At 40.6% G+C, this 19,175-nt stretch overlaps 1 protein-coding gene across 8 annotated transcripts in view; it reads left to right on the plus strand.

Annotated features, from left to right (window-relative positions):
• WDFY3 (WD repeat and FYVE domain containing 3) overlaps positions 1 to 19,175 on the plus strand; it is a 185,105-nt gene that overhangs the window by 129,528 nt on the left and 36,402 nt on the right. For 7 of the 8 annotated variants that reach the window (XR_012628813.1, XM_074867444.1, XM_074867448.1 and 4 more), the window contains 10 exons: positions 1,180 to 1,274; positions 2,978 to 3,098; positions 4,641 to 4,858; positions 7,501 to 7,736; positions 9,005 to 9,139; positions 11,018 to 11,197; positions 13,873 to 14,106; positions 16,064 to 16,163; positions 18,065 to 18,225; positions 18,803 to 19,032. Coding sequence is in view for 7 of the 8 variants with exons in the window: in XM_074867444.1 (XP_074723545.1) it covers positions 1,180 to 1,274; positions 2,978 to 3,098; positions 4,641 to 4,858; positions 7,501 to 7,736; positions 9,005 to 9,139; positions 11,018 to 11,197; positions 13,873 to 14,106; positions 16,064 to 16,163; positions 18,065 to 18,225; positions 18,803 to 19,032 (1,710 nt within the window). In the remaining variant the exon portion in view is untranslated. The remainder of the gene's footprint in view (positions 1 to 1,179; positions 1,275 to 2,977; positions 3,099 to 4,640; positions 4,859 to 7,500; positions 7,737 to 9,004; positions 9,140 to 11,017; positions 11,198 to 13,872; positions 14,107 to 16,063; positions 16,164 to 18,064; positions 18,226 to 18,802; positions 19,033 to 19,175) is intronic. The other variant, XM_074867447.1, reaches the window with a different exon arrangement.

Genomic DNA, 19,175 nt, shown 5'->3' on the forward strand with positions numbered 1-19,175 from the left:
ACTGGCTTAATGTTCTGCAGGCGTAAAGTGAAGGTGCTGTATTGCAGCTCTGTTGTTCATGTGAAGCACTGAGCACTTCTCTTAAATCCATTGAATATTACTTGAGATGGACTATAACAATACTTCTGGTTAAAATGCAGCTTTGATTACTCTCCTGTATGAAAGGTTTAGTTCAAGATTTTTTCCTTAATCATCACTGTGTAAAAAATTGTTTTAAGGCTGACAGGTGTAGTACTATTAATTCTGACTGAAAGTTACAGAAATAATTGCAATTCATACATACAGGAGTATTTGAAATGCTTTTAAACAAGTTCAGCTCCTTGATAACTTAATTTTGCTCATCTCCCATTTCATTATAATGGAAATGGATAAAATATTGCAGGGCTTGGGAGTTCTTCGCATATGAGTGGTCATGTTTTCAGCTTCTCACTTTAAGTACAATTAGAGTTATCAGAAGCATCAACCTGAACATCCTACCCGTCTTTGTTTTAATTGTACAGGACAAAAAAAAATTATTCAAGAGTAAAACCATTGATTTCATGCTTAAATGGTTACAGAGCAAATTGTAGAATGCCTGTCTAAGCGTTCTGTGTTCTCCTTCCTGGAAATAAAAATGAAAAATATTGTATAACTAGGGAAAGTTACACTAGCTAGGGACCATTTCAGGTTAGTTCCAGAGGAAAGAGGAATATACTGCATTTCCTTTCTTTGAGAAGCACATCATCATCTTATCTTGAAAAACCATGACCTTGTGTTACATCACCTCAAGCTATAGGCATGAAGTGTTATACCAGAGTCAAGTGATTGCTGTGTTTGATGTAACACTTGTTCAGCTGTAATGGTTTGAGAATAGTGTTTTGTTCTCCTTTCTTTAACTTGTGGTGTTCCTTTTACTAGGACTTGGTGGTATCTTCCAGTTTCCTTTCTTGAATCCTAGCATTTTCAGAGTCCTTTACCTGCAGACTTGTCTGCAAAGATTCCATTAATTACTACACGTTAGTTTGTTTTGGCTAGTAACTTTAGATGGAGACCATTTTCCTCAGTCTTCAGATGCAAGAAAGTTAACTCTTTTGGGTATCTCCCTCTCACTAGTGTTGGTTTTATATTGGAAGTGAATTACTGATAGATGAGAGCACATCTGTCATATCAATGAATGATGTTTTTTCTGTATACATCAAGGTTTGGACAGTTCATCTCTTCCACTTTACCTACATTTGCAGTCTGTGAGAAGTTTGTAGTCATGGAAATAAACAATGAAGAAAAGCTTGACAGTGGTAAGTGATGGCTTAGAAGCAGCAGAAGAGAAATACTTTGTGATCTGTGCTTAAATACGTAAAGTGTAGAAATAGTGTCATTAGCAATATTGTAATTTTGTGATGACCTGCCTGCCCGTTAGTTTGGTACTTCAGTTTTCAGTATTGGGTGCAAAGCAGTGCAAAACCCATGTACTCTCCTTTTGGTTTCTTTCATTTAACATTGCATGGTTTTGTTCTGTTTCCTCCACTCACTCCTTCCGATCAGCTGTGCATCTCTGCTTTTTTCTGGGGACGGAAAAAAGACAAAAATGGATTACTAGGTGCATCTGCCCTCCGGGTGTGGGGGAAGTGAAAGAATTAACTAAGAGAGCCTAGTTATTTTGTTAGGCCAAAAAATAAGTTTTACAGTCCTTCAGGAATGCTTATATTGAATTGTTTTGAGACCATTTCTATCCTTGTTTTCCTAAAGAAAAAAGGCTTATGCAATTGTGGGTTTGATCAGTCTCCCTGAATAGAAATGTTTTAGCCCTGCAGTGGATGTCACTCAAATAACTGGGAGTCCCCAAAGATCCTGTTTCTGCATCTCTTGGGAAAATCCTGGTGCACAGGGACAAGTGAGAGAGAAGTGTTCCTACTTTACAGTTAGCTTTATTGGCCTCGTTTCCTCAAGAACAAGGTTTAGACAGCCTGCACATTCATCATTATCCCCCTGTGCATCTCCTGTTCCTTCTGAATACTTTTGCTTATTGTGGTCTCAAAGATCATTAAATTTGAGCTTTTTAGTAAAAAAGAGGGAGTGGATATTGGAGAGAGATACAAAGTGATGTTCTCGCTACAGGCCAGCCATGGATTTTCCCAGGCTAACCACAGCCTTCGGTGCTTTTTGCCTACCTGGGGGACTGAAGAACCTTGGGGAGAAATTTAGGCTGTGGCAGGAATGGAGAAAGAAGCTTTTGAGGCAAAGAACAGGAGATTTTCACATTGCTGGTCTTCACCAGTTCTGCTGTATTTCTACCATAGAAGATGCTTTGTGTTTGTGTCTGTGACTTGTGCACAAAACCTTGGCCCAGAAAGTGTCCATTTATCTGTCTTGCACGCATTGCCTCTGTTGTGATTTTCTGTTTTTTTAAATAATGTAAAAACATGGTCCTTCTTTGACAGCATAAGGTGCAGTAAGAGGGGTTCACAAAAGAACTGTAAAGCTAGTCCTGAGCTGCATGTATGGGCTTGCTTTGCAGTAAGTGTGTTTTAAAACTGATGATGAATTTGGGGATCTGTTGAAAGAAAAGGAAACCAATATTTTTCCCCGTTTCTTAGATTTGGAGGGAGTTGGGACATAGCAGCTTTTTTTCTTGGGATCCCACCTGCCTCCCCTCCCGATTGCTTAATGCAAAGTGTTTATCTAACTAGGTGGGGTTCTGGCGGTTTTTTACCTGTCAGGAGTGACTACCTTAGCTGATTTGGGCCACCTCAGTTTAGATTATTGTCTGAGAGGCTGCAATTCCCTTTTACACATTCTTCAAACTGACCAAACTCTTTGTGGTGATGATGATAACGGGACATCAAGCATTCCTCAGCAGCGTCTGGCAGGCTGCCTGCGCTTTAGCATGGCTTCCTCACAACCTGAGGGGGATCAGGTTGCATTTGCTTACAAATAGCCTTTAAAATATCTGAATTCCAAAAGCCTAATTTCGCTTTTTTTTTTTTTTTTAAATGTTTAGGAACAGAGGATGATTTTGGAGGACTTGTTTCAGCTAATCTTATTCTACTGCGGAACAGGCTTTTAGATATCCTTCTGAAACTTCTCTATACATCTAAAGAAAAGACAACTGTTAATTTGCAGTAAGTACAAAAAAACTTGAGGAAGAGAAAGGATTTTTTTTTTTTATTTCAAGGGGGAGAATTACACAGCCCCCATTCAATTCACTAGTTGAATTGTATAATTTTATAGGAACTATTGAACGATTTATGCAGACATCACTGAATTAGCTTTGGATATGCTAGCAGAAATGGAATGCATGATTGAGTTGTACTCTGTCAGTTGTGGTAGCAGGAATGATACTACTAAGCAGATGCTGGTGTAACTAATATTAGTTCTTTCAGCTATTGCATTAGCTGGGTTTTGTTTCAAATCTTTAAAAAAATTTTAAGCCTGTGATTGACAGCACTAGTAGAAACTTACGCTTCAAGTTAGGAACAACAGAAGTAAGTATCAGCAGGAGAGGAAAATACGTAGTAGATTTAGGGGAAGATTGCTTGGTGCTTATTGTTGCTTCATAGAAGAAAAATAGCATGTGTAAAATTGTTGATTTTAAAACTGAGCGACAGAGGGTCACAAGCGAGTAGGATGCAGTGGGAACAAGTGTGGATGTCTGGCCACTTTGATTTTTTTAAGTTTTGTTGTCTGAAGGGCCAGTTCTTTAACCCTCTGCTTGCCTCACGTACTTCTTGGTGCTGTTTTCTCATAACTTCATGCGTGGCTATAGAGAAAATAAAATCTGTTGAAAGAGAAAAACTTGCATTTTTAGAGAAGCGGGATAGTCAGCTTCTCATTTGGTTGAGATCAAATGGCTTCAGTAGGGGTTATCGTTAGGATCATTGACCCTAGAATGCCCCTTAGTTCCTTAAAATTGCATGTGAGGGAAGATGATACTATAGTTTAATGAGGCACTAGAATCATATGGTGAGTTGGAGAAGAGCCTTTGAACACTGTCAAGTTAGGCCTTGACAAAATATAACTTCCAAGCACCTGCCCGGTAGGCTGTACTGTCTGCTGGAGGCATTTTGTGGATGTATGGCATATGTGGATTATGTGGTGACTGACTGAGCATTGGTTGATACACAGCCCAAACCTGTTTCAGCTTTTCAGTAATACTGCTTTTAAAAAAAACTAAAAGAACATATTCTTTCAGACATTCCCAAGCAACTCTTTCCTTAATAAAAAAAACCAAATAACCTTTGTTTTTTAATACCATTTTATTCAAAAGGCTTCTGAAAACTCTCTGCCTATGTATGGCCTAACAAAAAGCATTTGGAAATTACATTTGTGGACAAATTTTTCCAGTTCAGCATTCCACATTTGTTATGAAAAGCAGCAATTGGAGAAATCTCATGCAATGGAATAGTGCCAGGAGCTGTATTTAGTCTTCCCTTTCTGCTAAACAAACACACTTTATGTGTTCCACTTAACAAGATTTGGTGAGCAACATTTCTTGTTGTGTAGCAAAGAACTCAGTGAACTCTTTCATAGATCTGAATTTTCTCTGATCTTGAAGATCTCCCCTGTAGAGGAGGACAGTGATTTTTGATATCTGGTAGGAAACTAAATAGTGTAAAACGTGACTGCTCTTTTTTTTTTTTTTTTTCTCTTCCCTCTTTAATTAGGGCTTGTGAAGAACTGGTCAAGACACTGGGTTTTGATTGGATTATGATGTTTATGGAAGAACATCTGCATTCCACCACGGTCACAGCAGCCATGCGAATTCTGGTGGTCCTGTTGAGTAATCAGTCCATCCTTCTCAAATTTAAGGAGGGTCTCAGTGGTGGAGGCTGGCTCGATCAGACGGATTCTGTCTTGACCAATAAGATCGGTACTGTGCTAGGTACGGCGTCTCAGCCCCCTCCTCACTCCAGGGTTGCGTGGGAGCACACGGGCGTGTGTGTCCGAGGTGGGGGTTACTGTATGAATGCTGTCTGGCAGATGCATCCTATCTGTTACTGCTGTCTGGGCTGCAATCAGATGCCTCTGCATTTTATTTTTCTTACAACTAACAGTTAGATTTCCTAGGCCAAAGGGAGCAGTTTTGCAAAACTGCCCTTCAGTTGACATTACACAGAGTTCATTGTAGTTCAGTATTACCTCCTCATCTGCATGAAGCCTGTGTAGCTAATTGGGTTTTTGTTACCATCACGATAAGGTTAAGTATGTCCCTTGGGCAGGCACATCCGAGCTAGATGCAAAGGTAGCATAGTAGTATCTTATGTACACAGCTATTAAAGATTCAATAAAATTTACTTGTTTGTTTACTCTTTATTAGTTAGAGCATCATGCAGTGTTATACCTGAGCTGCTTTGTCTAGTGAGTTCTGTGCCAATTAGATTTACCTGTTTGGGTTTTTGCTGTCTTGGGAATTTCTGTGTTCACAGCATTGTCTCAGCCTTTCTTTTCCTCTCCCTCTCTTTCCTTCTGCACACATGCACACTTGCACTCTCTCTCTTATTAAAGACTTTCTTTGCAGGATCTTAAAGCCTCATTTATTCAGGTTATCAGACCTTCCGTTACCCTGTGTGAGCTAGAATTCAGTGAATAAGGCTTTAGAGCTACAGGACCCATTTTGAGCATCTCTAAGCTGCCTGAAATAACTGATATCAATTCTCTGTAGACAGGTGTAGTGGCAATTTCCCATGGACCTGGTTTTTTAGTCAAAATACAATTGCAATTTTCAGATGGATGTCCATTCAGACCCTGATGTAAACCCATTGACACTAAATGGGAGTCTTTCATGAGCTTGAGTAGGCTTTAGATCATGGCAGTGGTATTAATAGTACTTAATTGTTGTTCCTAAAATGACTGTAGAAGGAGCCACCTCTCTGTGTTGGAACAGTATATGATCTGTTTCTGTGCTAAAGATTTTTTGAAATTGGTTCATTATAAGGAAATGATTGTGAAGTCTTGTTGAAGTGATCTTACTTCAGGAAGAGGGCTTTTTCTGAAATGAAAATATAAAGTCCATTTTTTTTCTGCTTTGTCACTTTGAAATCTGTCAGAGTACCTTACGCTACCTTGTTATTTTTTGCATAAATAAAACCATCTATTAAGTCTGCCTATTACAGTGGTTTCCCATAACGTATCCCTCAGGATATTCAACTAGGAACATAGGGTGGTTCTTTACCTTATTAATGAATTAGGAAGGTTAAGGGAAACAGTTTTTCTGAAACCGTATTACATGTGCAAACATTTGTTTTTACATACTATGGCATCTGTTGTTTGGCTAATTCTGATTAAAGTTCTGTGTTTTAAGAAACAATTTTTCAAATTTGAAAACCATTGATATTTTAGGGTATTGACTGTTTTTTCTTCGGTATCCACTTTAAATGTCCAATAACATAAAAATTTTCTTCAGTTACAAAATCTTTCTAAATAAGATTTTCATTTGCAATCACATTTGGAGAGTTTTCCTTTTTTTCTTATTACAGTATCACTTTAATTGAATCCAAGCTAGACTGTGACCAAACAGATATTTTTAAACTTGTGCCTCATCAAATGATAGCGGTAGGTTATCTTAATTTTCATACCCTGATTTTTAATAAATTACAACATATTGACTCCAAGACTTCTCCTGAAACCAAATAGGAGCCATTTTTTGTTCCAGATTACTGGTGGAATTCCTGCAACTTTGCAGCAAAGAGTTCATCAATCTGATTCCTGGTAGATGCATAGTCTTTAAAAAGTCAGTTTCTGGTGGAAAGAATGTCTGTATTAGAGCCTCAGAAAAACAACCTGAGCTCTGGCAGTGTCAGAAGAATGGCTCACTGTCTTGTGCTGGTGTGGAGACCGAACTGTCTTCCTACCTCTTTCCTCACTTGAAAATAAGCTCTTCTTCTGTCCCAGTGTATTTTACTTTTTTATTAGGAAAATCAAATACCTAGGTAGAAGCAGTGTCACAAAAGGTGAGTTTTGTGCCTCTGCCAGCACTTAAGATAAAATAAGAGCATTTAATGCTTCATACCAACTGATTAATCAGTAACAAAGCAGCTGAAACAAGATGCCCCTGAGACATCTTTGGAAACAGATTAGCCACCCATTGACTTAAATGTTAAATGGGCCATGGGATTGCTGCTTGGTAGTATAAATCTGTAACTGAGATTAAGGTGATACTTCCCTCTCAGCCAGCGAAGTATCTTTTCTCAGAAGCTTGGGTGTTTTAAAAGTCTGAAATTGTGGTCAAGGTCAGAAAATGGATCTCTGTGTGTATGCAGTAGCATTAGGCAGTCTGTATGGAGCAGTGTCATCTGTGTAGTGCTGGAAGGCAATTGTTTCCTTTTTTTTAATTGATTGAAAGAATAAGACCTCTGAAGCAAAATTGCGTAATATGTGTGTGATCGTCTGTGTGCACACATTCATTTTTTACAGAGTTAATTTCTGAGGAGGTACCCTCTTGAGTTCACTACTTGAGGAAGAGTGAGCTTCACAGGCATCTCCCTATTAACATGGTTGGCTTTTTATATTTTTTTTTCACCTTAGGGTTCAATGTTGGCAGGAGCGCTGGTGGCAGATCAACGGTCCGGGAGATTAACCGGGATGCTTGTCACTTCCCAGGCTTTCCCGTTCTGCAGTCCCTTCTCCCGAAGCACACTAACGTACCTGCACTCTATTTCCTCCTCATGGCCCTTTTCCTGCAGCAGCCAGTCACTGAACTGCCTGAAAACCTGCAGGTCAGTGCGCCTGTCAGCAGCAGCCAATGTAATCAGGGTTGCCAGGTAGGGATTATCTAGTAAAACATAAATGTAATTCTGTCTGTCATGAAAGAAAATAATGGATTAACCAGGCCCCCTCCTTCTTCTCTGCAGCTGACTCACAGTCATGATGTGGTGTTTAGTGCTGAGGTGTTTGGGGTGGGAGGACGTGGAAGCCAGCCTGTTACAGCAGAGCTGTCGCTGGTGCCTTTCTGGTCTGATTAGGGGTCAAATGAGAAGCAGATCCCTGGTTTGAGCTGGCATGGCATAGGCATTGAAGGGGGCACAATTTTTTTGCTTGCTTTCTTTGTCGGTGGTTTTTTTGTTTTGGGTTTTGTTTGTTTTTTAAGAGTTGTGCTGTGTGAGAGTTCACTAGGTTACAGACAAAACAAGGTAGCTTTTATTTCAGAAAGTCTCTGTGGTTTTGTAGGGAGGCATCTCAGTTGTTTGTGGAAAACATTTATTGTTCTTATTCTGAACAGGTTGATTTTGGACTTGTTTTAATTGTATGTAAATGAGTAGATACTACATGGTCTAAAATGGGGTCCTAGGAAGCCTTAGTATAGTGCTTTGTGGAGAAAATCCACACTCCAGATAGCCAAGGTGCCTGCTTAGAATGGATGCAGTGCTAACATTTATTTACAAGTGGAAACTGGAAAGTAAAAAGGTATTCTGCCTGCCTGTTTTCTCCAGAGGAACACTTGACAGCATATTCAGCATTGTGCTACAGTGAAGTAGAGTCATGTAGCTCAACTCTAGTTTACAGTGTTGAAGTACAACACTGTTAAATCAAAACTAAATTCAACTACTTAAAATATTTAGCAGTGGCACTCTTAATGCTAGAGGTGGGCACTTTGTCCTTTTTTATTTTCTAATTGATTTAATTGTTTGGACTTGCTGGAAGATACAACTTGGTTTGTTTGTTTTGGATTTTGTTTGTTTGTTTGCTGTTTTCTGTGGGATACCATGTGGGTTTTACAGCTAGATGTGAGTGAAGTAAACTGAGGTGACTGCAGCACTTGCACTGACAGGTCTCTTCTCATTTCAAAACGCTTAAATACTTTGAGGTGAGAGTTGCAGTTGCCTTAGCCCGTGGTTACAATGAATTTTCTTCAGTGACGCATGACCTTCATATGAAGCTTTTGGGGATAAAGTTTGGAGGACGTGAAACAATTCATTTTTTAAGATACTGCCAAATGAGCTTTATTGTAGGTATAATAAAAATCAGTATCAAATTGCACAGGAGAAAGGGATGATTTAATGTCTTCTTTCTTCTCTTTCACCTCTTACAGTTTGATTTAGACTCTATTTGGACATTCATATTTGGAGTTCCTGCCTCCTGTGGCACCGTTACCTCTTCAATCCACAGCGTTTGCACAGAAGCTGCCTTCTTGCTATTGGGAATGCTGAGGAGCATGCTGAATTCCGTAAGCATAAAAAATTTTGCTCGTATTTGAATATACAGAATTGTTCAAGTTTGCCATGTGGTCAAAAGCCAAATTAGAAAAGTTGAGGTTTTGTTAGTGTCACAACAAAGCCATGTGAGTGAGGCTCATAATACTCTGGTGAAAATCATCATTGTCAGTGGGTTATTCTATATTACTTTATTTTTCAGTATCTGTAGAAATATTAGTAGCCACAAAATTAATGCTGCCTTTTTCACAAAAAGGCTGGGCTTTGTGTTTTGCTGCGATTAAAACAAAACAGGAAAGCAGAAGGATAAAATGCCCTTGGCAGAGATTATTGAATTTCTTTCCTGATTAACGTCATGAGGGAATGTTTGAGATTCTATATCCCATCTGCTCAGAGCTATGTGAGTTGCAGATTTCGTGCATGAACCTTCCACATGCAGAGAAGGCCCCTGACTATTAATAGCCACATGCTGGAAGAAACGAATTTGCTGCCAGAAAAATGTGTCGTCTTCTCATCTTTGAATCTAATGTCAAGAGTAGTGAAAGTTGGTTTCTCAGTGGGAAAATTTTGTATTTCCTTGGAGCAGAGTGTGTTATCTGCTGAAAATTATCTCATGAAGTGTTTGAAAAGCAGCACCTGTTCGGTTGTCGCCTGTTTGGTTGTCATGTGTTTGTGATACGCTCTGAGAGGCATTGCTTGCATGTCTCTCCCATGTTAACATGTCCAGAAGTGTCTTCTGGAAGTGTGTGCTGGTTATGTGTTCGTGACCTGTTGTCCCGTGTTCTGTCTCTTACTGGTGACCTGTTCTGTCCTGTGTTTGGTCCTCACCTGTTTGGCCACGTTTGTGACATACTCAGAGACATGTGCTGTCTCTTGCCCTGGCATTTTGTGCTGTGTCATCAGGTGTATGTTCAGATGTGCCATCACATTTTGGGTTGACATAAGTCAGGTTGTGTTTACCAACGTGATCTGAATCATTACGTGTTAGGAGACATGTTTTGTCTTACGGTCAGTCTCCTGTACGTGACGTGTTCGAACACATGCTCAGGCCTACGTTGCTGTCATGTGTTAGGCCGCCATCTGTTATTGCTGTGGGTTTATCACACGTTCAGTCATGTGTCTGGTTACGTTTCATCAGGTGTTTGCAACTTGTTCCCACCTGTTTTATCATGACATGTCCTGTTGTAATGTTTGTCATGTTCAGCCAAGTGTTTCTCATGCATTTATGATACGGTGACACGCTGCTGTGTGTTCAGTCACATGTTTGTGATGACTTAGACACATGTTCTCTCATCACGTGTTCTGTTGTACCCTGTTGGAGGCACATGGTTTGAACATGTGGTTTATGTGTTTGTTAGGAGTTGGTGGCTTGTTCAATTGTCACACGTTCTGGAGGCAAGATTAGCCATGTGTGTTTGGTCAGGTGTATGTGACATGCTCAGACACATGTTCTGTCACATTGTCAGGTTTGTCACATGTTGGTGATGCCCTCAAACATATTTTCTGTCACCTGTTTGATCAGATATTAAGTCACGTGTTCAGACACTGCATCTTCAGTCACGTGTTCTAGACATGTCTTTGGTCATGCGTTCTGACAAGTGCTCCAACACATATTTGACATATTCTGGATGTGTTTTTCACACTTGGTCATGTGCTTAGCCACATTTCAGTCACTTATTTCTGCTCTGCTTGAACAAGTGCCTCTCCAAGTGATTGATTGCATTTGGCCCCACTTTGATCACGTGTCATGACCACGTGTTTCATTGCAAGTTTGACAGTGTGTTTGATTGCATAGTTGACCCTACAGCTCCTCTTCCTGCAGCTTCTCTCTGAAATGAGCATTCTTCAATTAATGCCATCTGTGCTAATGTGCTGTTTGTTTTTCAACCCAGCCTTGGCAGTCAGAGGAAGAAGGCTCTTGGCTTCGAGAATATCCAGTCACCTTGATGCAGTTCTTTCGATATTTGTATCACAATGTGCCAGACCTTGTTTCCTTGTGGATGAGTCCGGAGTTCCTGTGTGCACTGGCAGCAACAGTATTTCCTTTCAACATACGACCTTACTCTGAGATGGTAGGAAATCCAACTAGTTAGCTGTTTTGTTTTTCTCCTGAATGTTGCTTTTGAGGATTTATCAGTTGATAGAGTCATACAAAGATAAAGGTCTACTTGCCCTGTGGAAAGAGGTCGTTGTAAAGGCTGGGCTGGACATTGCGTGCTTGGGTTTTGGAACTGAGAGAAGTGCATGTTCAGCTGAAGGGCAGTTGCAGTGCAGTGACATCTGAAACTGCGTTTTAGGGGGAATGTACACGGTTCATTTTCTACTGGACTGTTATTTTCAATCGTATGAACAATGTTAGCTCAGGTTTACAAAAGCAGAAGAGATTGAGTCAGCCTATGCTTTCAGTCCTCTGCTCTGGAGGATGTGATAAAATCTAAAACTTCTTTTTCCTCCCACTTCCCATTTCTTCTTTTGTGGCTTAACCACAAAACAGTGTTTTTGTATTACCTGGAACTACTGAGTTCAAGCCAGGAGAGGGTGTGAATTCAACTTTGCTTGCATTGCTGCCTGAAGTATTCTTTGAGCTTAGTGTCATTTACAAATGATACTATTTCTAGAATATGAATGGAATGGAATGGAAACAAACAGTTATTGTTAGCCAACAACTAAAAGTAATTTTACCAAGAACATGGAAGGATAGTTAGGTTACAGGGTGGCAAATGCTAGAACTAGAGAGTACTTCAGGAAATACTTACTGGTGGCATGCTATCTTTCTGTTGTCAATAAAAGTGGAAGATCATTTTTAAAGGTGAGTGCTAATGAGTCTCTCATCAAGACAGTTTATTTTGAAGTTAAACTTGCACTTGAAGTAGATTCTAGGAGCTGTCTCTCAAAAAAAAAAAGTGCCACTTATAAACTGGTAATGCTGATTTAGCATTCACATGTATAGAGTTTTTAGAGGAGCCTTGTGTCTCTGAGCAGGTTTTACTTTAGCTACGAGGTCCCTTGAAACTCTGTGTAGCTGCCTGACAACTTGAGCACTTCGCTGTTTGAAGGCTGTCTTGACTCAAAGTGGTTTACTTCCTCCAGCATTTCCCTCTGCCCGAACGTGTAGAACTAATCAATCCCTTGTGAAATAGATGAATAACAGCCAGGTTCCCACAACAAAACACTATAACCCAGCTGGGGAGCTCTCTGGAAGAAAAGCATCTGGAGGTTCTAATTGACAAGCAGCTGAACATGAGCCGGCAGTGTGCCCAGGTGGCCAAGAAAGCCAACGGCATCCTGGCTTGTATTAGAAATAGTGTGACCAGCAGAAGTAGGGAGGTGATAGTCCCCCTGTGCTCTGCACTGGTGAGGCCACACCTGGAGTATTGTGTCCAGTTTTGGGCACCTCAATACGAGAGAGATCTCGAGGTGCTGGAGCGAGTGCAGAGGAGGGCAACGAAGCTGGGAAAGGGCCTGGAGAATAAATCCTGTGAGGAGAGATTGAAGGAGCTGGGACTGTTTAGTGTGAGGAGGAGAAGGCTGAGGGGAGACCTCATCACTCTCTGCAGCTACCTGCAAGGACATTGTAGAGAGGTTGGTGCTGGTCTCTTCTCACAGGTGATTAGTGACAGAACAAGAGGGAATGGCTTTAAACTGCAACAGGGGAGGTTCAGACTGGACATTAGGGAAAAGTGTTTCCCAGAAAGAGTGGTCAGACAGTGGAATAGGCTGCCCAGGGAGGGGGTGGAGTCACCATCCCTGGATGTGTTTAAGGGTCGTTTGGATGAGATGTTGGGGGATGTGGTGTAGGGGAGAACTTTGTAGAGTCGGGCTGATGGTTGGACTCGATGATCCCAAGGGTCTTTTCCAACCTGAGTGATTCTGTGAAATTCAGCCTTGAGAGAAAATTCTTAACTGATTTTTCAGCCTTTCTGAGATTGCCATTAAAACCAGAAAGAGTAGACATTTGGGCTTCTATTAATTTCTTGGGAAAATTCCTACTGAAACAGACCAAATGTTCAAAACATTTGGTTACTTCACATGTAAGCTGGTGATGCGATAAGCCTGTTGAGGGAAATCATATTGTCTCCTCCTGCATTTGGAGGAGGGCGTTACATAAAAACAGTCAGTCTTTTGGATTTGACAGCTTTCATTACTGTTTGTGTGTTTGTTACAGTCCTCTTTAAGAGCTAGCCCCTCAAAAGGTTCTTGTTCATCAGAAACAGGAAAGCTGTAGAGACTTTTTTTTTTTAGAGAATTTGGGAAACGGGCTTACCCATAACTGCATTCTGATGAAGGTATCATATATTAAAAAAAGAAAAGGCTCCGTTCCTTTTTGTTTCCTGTCATGTAAGCTTGATAGCCTTTTTTAGTTGCTTCTGTCTTGATTTTAACTGCTTTAGTTAATAAACTTTTCAAAACTTTTCTTTTTTGCAATGAGAAAATTTATTTTTGCAAAGTGTCTAGAAATTGCGCAAGTATTTCCACGTTGGTAAGTGAATGTGAAATGTGATCTCTAGTTCACGTAACTCATGCCAGTCTTCACTGATCATTGTTTGCCTTGGGAATCTGCAACTAGAATTTGGATGTTTCTCCTGCTCTGTATTAGGGAACTGATCCTGAACATAATAATATTGTAAAAAGTCTCCTTAAGAAGCAAAATGTGAATAGCCTTAGAAAGACAAGTAAAGAATAGAGTAGTGAAAAGACTACTGTTAAGTTGCTGATCTCTAGAGTTTTAACACGCTGTTTTTCACAGGTCACCGATCTTGACGATGAAGTTGGGTCCCCAGCTGAAGAGTTTAAAGCCTTTGCAGCTGATTCTGGCATGAACAGGAGCCAATCAGAATACTGCAATGTTGGCACCAAGACATACCTAACCAACCATCCTGCCAAGAAGTTTGTGTTTGACTTCATGCGTGTGCTGATAATTGATAATTTATGTCTCACACCAGCCAGCAAACAGACTCCTCTGGTAGATCTTCTGCTAGAGGTACAGTTTGTTTGGGTTTTTTGGTGGCTTGTTTTTATTATTTGAACTTATTGTGACACTTTATTCCCTAAAATGTTTTCCTCTACTTACCTTTCAAGGTAAGTGATTACCTTTCAGGAGTGATGACTACTGATGATTCAGCAGAATCCTGTAAATTGTCATGAAATAAGAGGGGGGTGGGGAAGGAACACTAGTGTCTTATTAAATAGCAGTTTGCTCACTTTTCTTTAACAGCTTGGAAAAATCTAAGAAAACAATGCAGAGGGTTTATCTCAGCCTCTCTTTTTGAATGTTTTCTGGACTTCTCCTCCCTGCACCCCCCAGCATTTTTGTGTACTGGTGACCATCTCGGGTGCTTGAGCTGACAGTCTGTGTGCTGGTTACCTGGCTGGCTTCTTGCTGTGCTCTGTCCTCCCCTCCACACTACAGCCCTACTACCACTTCTGTTCGTGGGCTCCTTAACTTTCATTTGACCAGTCAAATGGCTGTCTTAGTTGCTGAGCACACCGTGTCAATGTTTATTTCTATTTTGTCCTCACTTTAGAGCAGCCATAATCTTGTTTTGTCATTTTAGCCAGTACCTCCTTTTGTCTGGAAACACACGTAGTGGATCACAACACCAGATGTTCAGCACTGCAGCATGAGAAGTTGTAGCTTTAAGTTTTTGTGGAATAGGATTCATTTGTTAAACACCTGTCAGATCATGACAGCTGTACTGGCTTTGTTGAAAATATAAAATCTCTGCAAATCCCTGCAGAAATATTAAGGTTTCTGTTTTATTCATATTAGATAAAAAGAAGTGGCAGGACATATGGAGCCATATGCTATAAAAATTCACAAAAAACTGCGTTATCTTCCTGTAAATTATCTTTTAAAGTTCGTGATACCTGCAGAAAACATCCTTCTGTCAATGGTGAGGCAGGGAATGAGGAGTTGTTACTGTTTTAACTGCCCACACCTTCTTCAGACTGTATTTTGAAATGTTCGGTTCATGTCAATTCACATTCTCTCTTGACCTATTTGTTACCTCATTTATGTGTGGCTGAGTCTCTCTGATTTTTTTTTTTTTTTTTGATAGCTGCAGTTTTGGACTATGCTTGTGTAATTCCTAACAATTTTCCTGGGGCAGCAGGGCATCTTCTGCTGTGACAAAGCAAAAAATGAGTTGTCAAGAGACGCAGTTATACGCAAACATCAGGAAGCGTATTTGAGGCTACGTTCAATTCGTTGCAGTTTCTTTAATCTGTTGCTTTAATCTGGTTGTTTTAATGTGTTAACATTCTCCAATGTTACTGTCCCCTTCGCATAAACAGAGAACTGGGTTTGTACACACTGCTAAACTGTTACGGGGCAAGACAAAGCAGGTTGACTTAATGCTGTATTGCTTTCTAGGGCTGGTTAAGTGGATCATTCAGTTAGGTATGATCCATTGAACAACTCAAGGTGATAAAGTGGTTTTATCATTAGGAAATTAGAAAGGTTTAACGTGTCCATCTATTATATGACTATACCAAGGCTGCTGTAGTAATATGCAGACACCCCCGCCCCCCCCGCCCCCCCAAGTAATGATTAACCTACATATTTGATCTGTCCCATTTACTTGTTTTTTACCAAAAGAGGTGATTCTGAGAACTAAGATCTCAGTTTAACCATGTGTTTAGTTAGAGGTTTTTACACGTTTTCGGAATGTGTTCTTTTCCAGAGAAGATAAATTTACTGGATTTAAATAGGAATAATGCCTACTCTGTAAGACTGCATACAGCCAATGTATACTTGATGTGCATTCTTAAATTTTTAGATAATGCCGAGACTTTTTACTTGAGACAGAATGTTAAGGAAAAAAAAACATAGCTCACGAGAGCTGAAAAAAGAGAAATTCACCTAGAACATGCTCCTCCTCCCTGTTTTTGCTCCTTCAGAGATACTCATTATCTTAACGTTGTATTTCTTTTATCAGGCTTCCCCTGAAAGGTCAACACGAACGCAGCAGAAGGAGTTTCAGACATATGTTTTGGATGGAGTGATGGACCACTTACTTGCAGCTGATGTTTTACTGGGTAATATAGCAAAGTTTAGTTATCAATCTATTGATTTGAGCACAAGGTTTTGATTATTTTACTTCTTCTTTATTAGTGTCCTGTTTTGTTACAACTTGTCTTTATTTTTTTCCCCTGCCCCCTCCTTTCCTTTGATGTGAAAATGGTGTTGCTGTGACTGCATGTTCCGACACTTGATTGTGCCAACGTTGTAAAATGGGTTATTCAGAAAAACTATAGGAATCACAGAATCACCTGGGTTGGAAAAGCCCTTGAAGCTCCTCCAGTCCAACCATTAACCTCACACTGACCGTTCCCAACTCCACCAGATCCCTCAGCGCTGGGTCAACCCGACTCTTCAACCCCTCCAGGGATGGGGACTCCCCCCCTGCCCTGGGCAGCCCATTCCAACGCCCAACAACCCCTTCTGCAAAGAAATACTTCCTAAGAGCCAGTCTAACCCTGCCCTGGCGCAGCTTGAGGCCATTCCCTCTTGTCCTGGTGCTTGTTCCTTGGGTCAAGAGACTCATCCCCCCTCTCTGCACCCTCCTTTCAGGGAGTTGTAGAGGGCGATGAGGTCTCCCCTCAGCCTCCTCTTCTCCAGACTAAAATGGCATCAATCTTTTCGATATGTAAGCCAGACAAATTGCAATCACATCGAAAAGAATTGAAACTGTATCTTGCATCATCTCTCTTGTCTTTCTTGCCTTGGTAGAGGATCTGGAGCCTTTCTCAATCTATCATGGATGGGACTTTGTTTTTTAAAAGTTAGCTTTGTTTCCATTTCCTCCTACTGCAGTTCTGTTATGAATGCAGCACCGCATAAAAAATCTCTGGAATTAACACTCAATTGATCCAGTTAGTAAATGGAAGATAATTAGAAGCTTGTAGCTTGGATGTCAGTAGGGTAGGCTGTCCCACCAGGTGATCGTGAAGTGGCCTGTAGGAATATGGCTGCTCAGGTGCCCAGTCATATTTCACAGTAGCCTGCTGGACTTCCCAGGAGGTCTCGGTCTGCTCTATCTCCATCCTAGATGTCATGGGGCAGCATGTGTTTCTGTTCAAAAGTGCTTGTAAGGCTCCCCCTTTCTTGCCACAGCAATGATTTGTCTTTCTCTGGGTGCAGTGCATTAATAAAATAAATCCAGAAGTGTCACATGAAGCTTTGGGTCAGGTTCTCAGAAGAGTCTCCTGCCCTTACAAGTACTTCTGTGCAGCCTGCGAGCAGGACTTGGGTTTCCCCAGGTGTTCCTTCTTCGAGGTTTTGCCAGCTTCCTCCGGGTGCGATGCTCTCAGTTGCTTTATGTGCAGATGAGGCAACAAGTGAATAAATGTAGGCGAACGTCCAGCAACATCAATACCACCGATGGATTTTTATTATATTTTTTTATGGAAGCACTTGCGCTTTCCAGGCTTCTCTTAATATAACTGAACTGACATTTACACACACGCAGACACGTGCAGCTGATGTCCTTTGACCCTGTTTTATTGAGCAAAGCACAGTGAGGGAGAAGTGATGCCAGCTGATAACCACGTGTCATCTCAAGGTGTCTTAAAAAGGTTTTCTTTTTGAAAAAGCAGAAGTATCATTTTAAAAAGCCACAGGTGATTCTGCACACGTGCAGCTCCAGTTGAGAAGGAGAGCTGTACATAAATGTGATGCCTCAGGATCACAGGAGTACCATTTCTTCTGGACAATTTCTGCCCCAGCCCTGCCTTTTTTGGTCTTTGCCACTGTTGATTTCAAACGTTCGCTTACCATCAAAGATCATTTTAGGGAAGCCACGAGGTTCCAGCTTTTTCTTTGACTGAGTCTTTTTCTCTTTTACAGAAGTCCAGAAAGCACAGACTAATGTGAATGGATTTATGGAGATGTGGGTTTTTTGATAAATGAAGAAAACTTTGCATTTTTTATTACCTAGGTGAAGATGCATCTCTGCCTATAACGAGTGGAGGAAGCTACCAAGTGCTGGTGAACAATGTGTTTTATTTTACACAGCGTGTGGTAGATAAGCTTTGGCAGGGCATGTTCAACAAAGAATCCAAACTTCTTGTGGACTTCATAATCCAGCTCATTGCACAGGTAGGAGTTTTATTCTGTTAGCCTGCTTGCAAAAACATTTTTGCAGGTTATATTAAAATCCATGTAGTGATGTCACTAAGCAACCTGGTAGTGACACATATCAGGTCAGCATAAGAAGTAGGCTTTTCTTCCCCAGGCTTTCTCTCTCTTTACTGAGCTTTCTAGCAAATCTTGTCAGTGTGGAGTGCTTTAATATGGGGCAATTGAGTAAAAAATGCTTTCAGATGGCATTATTTTTTAGAAATCCCCCAAAATAAGCAACAGAATTTACCTCACATGAATTTTGGGAAGCATCTTAAACTTACTTTGACATTTTTGGGAAGCTTCCTCATGCACTTTTATTGGAGATTGTTAGAAGACTTTTACTGTTAGAAATCAGCAGCCAGTTTATAGATGTTAACATTATAAGTATATCACCATGTATTAATGTCATTTTGGTCCTTGAAATTCATAGAATTGACGCTTCTGGTAAAACACTGATTTTGAAAAACGAGCGTGGGTGAATTCAGGGGAAGATTGTGTGCCAGTAAATTGATTTTCTGCTACTATCTGATCATAGTTTTTTACTTCACATCAGTCAAAAAGAAGATCTCAGGGACTATCGCTGGATGCTATTTATCACTGCCTGAACAGGACCATCTTGTATCAGTTCTCAAGGGCGCACAAAACTGTTCCTCAGCAAGTGGCTCTCCTTGATTCCCTAAGGGTCCTTACTGTGAACAGAAACTTAATTTTGGGACCTGGAAATCATGATCAAGAGTTCATCAGCTGCCTAGCTCACTGCTTGATTAATCTGCATGTGGGAAGGTAAATATCTCAGACAGAAGTTCATTCTGGAACCGGGGCTGTGAAGTATTAAAATGACCTGTTATCTCTCAGCAGTGACACTCACCTTGCGAATAAGTCGGCAAATTCTGGATAACTGTTTATAACTTTCCAGCCAGTGAAGT

The sequence above is a fragment of the Strix uralensis genome, chromosome 4, assembly GCF_047716275.1.
Source record: "Strix uralensis isolate ZFMK-TIS-50842 chromosome 4, bStrUra1, whole genome shotgun sequence".
In the NCBI taxonomy this organism is placed as follows: domain Eukaryota; kingdom Metazoa; phylum Chordata; class Aves; order Strigiformes; family Strigidae; genus Strix; species Strix uralensis.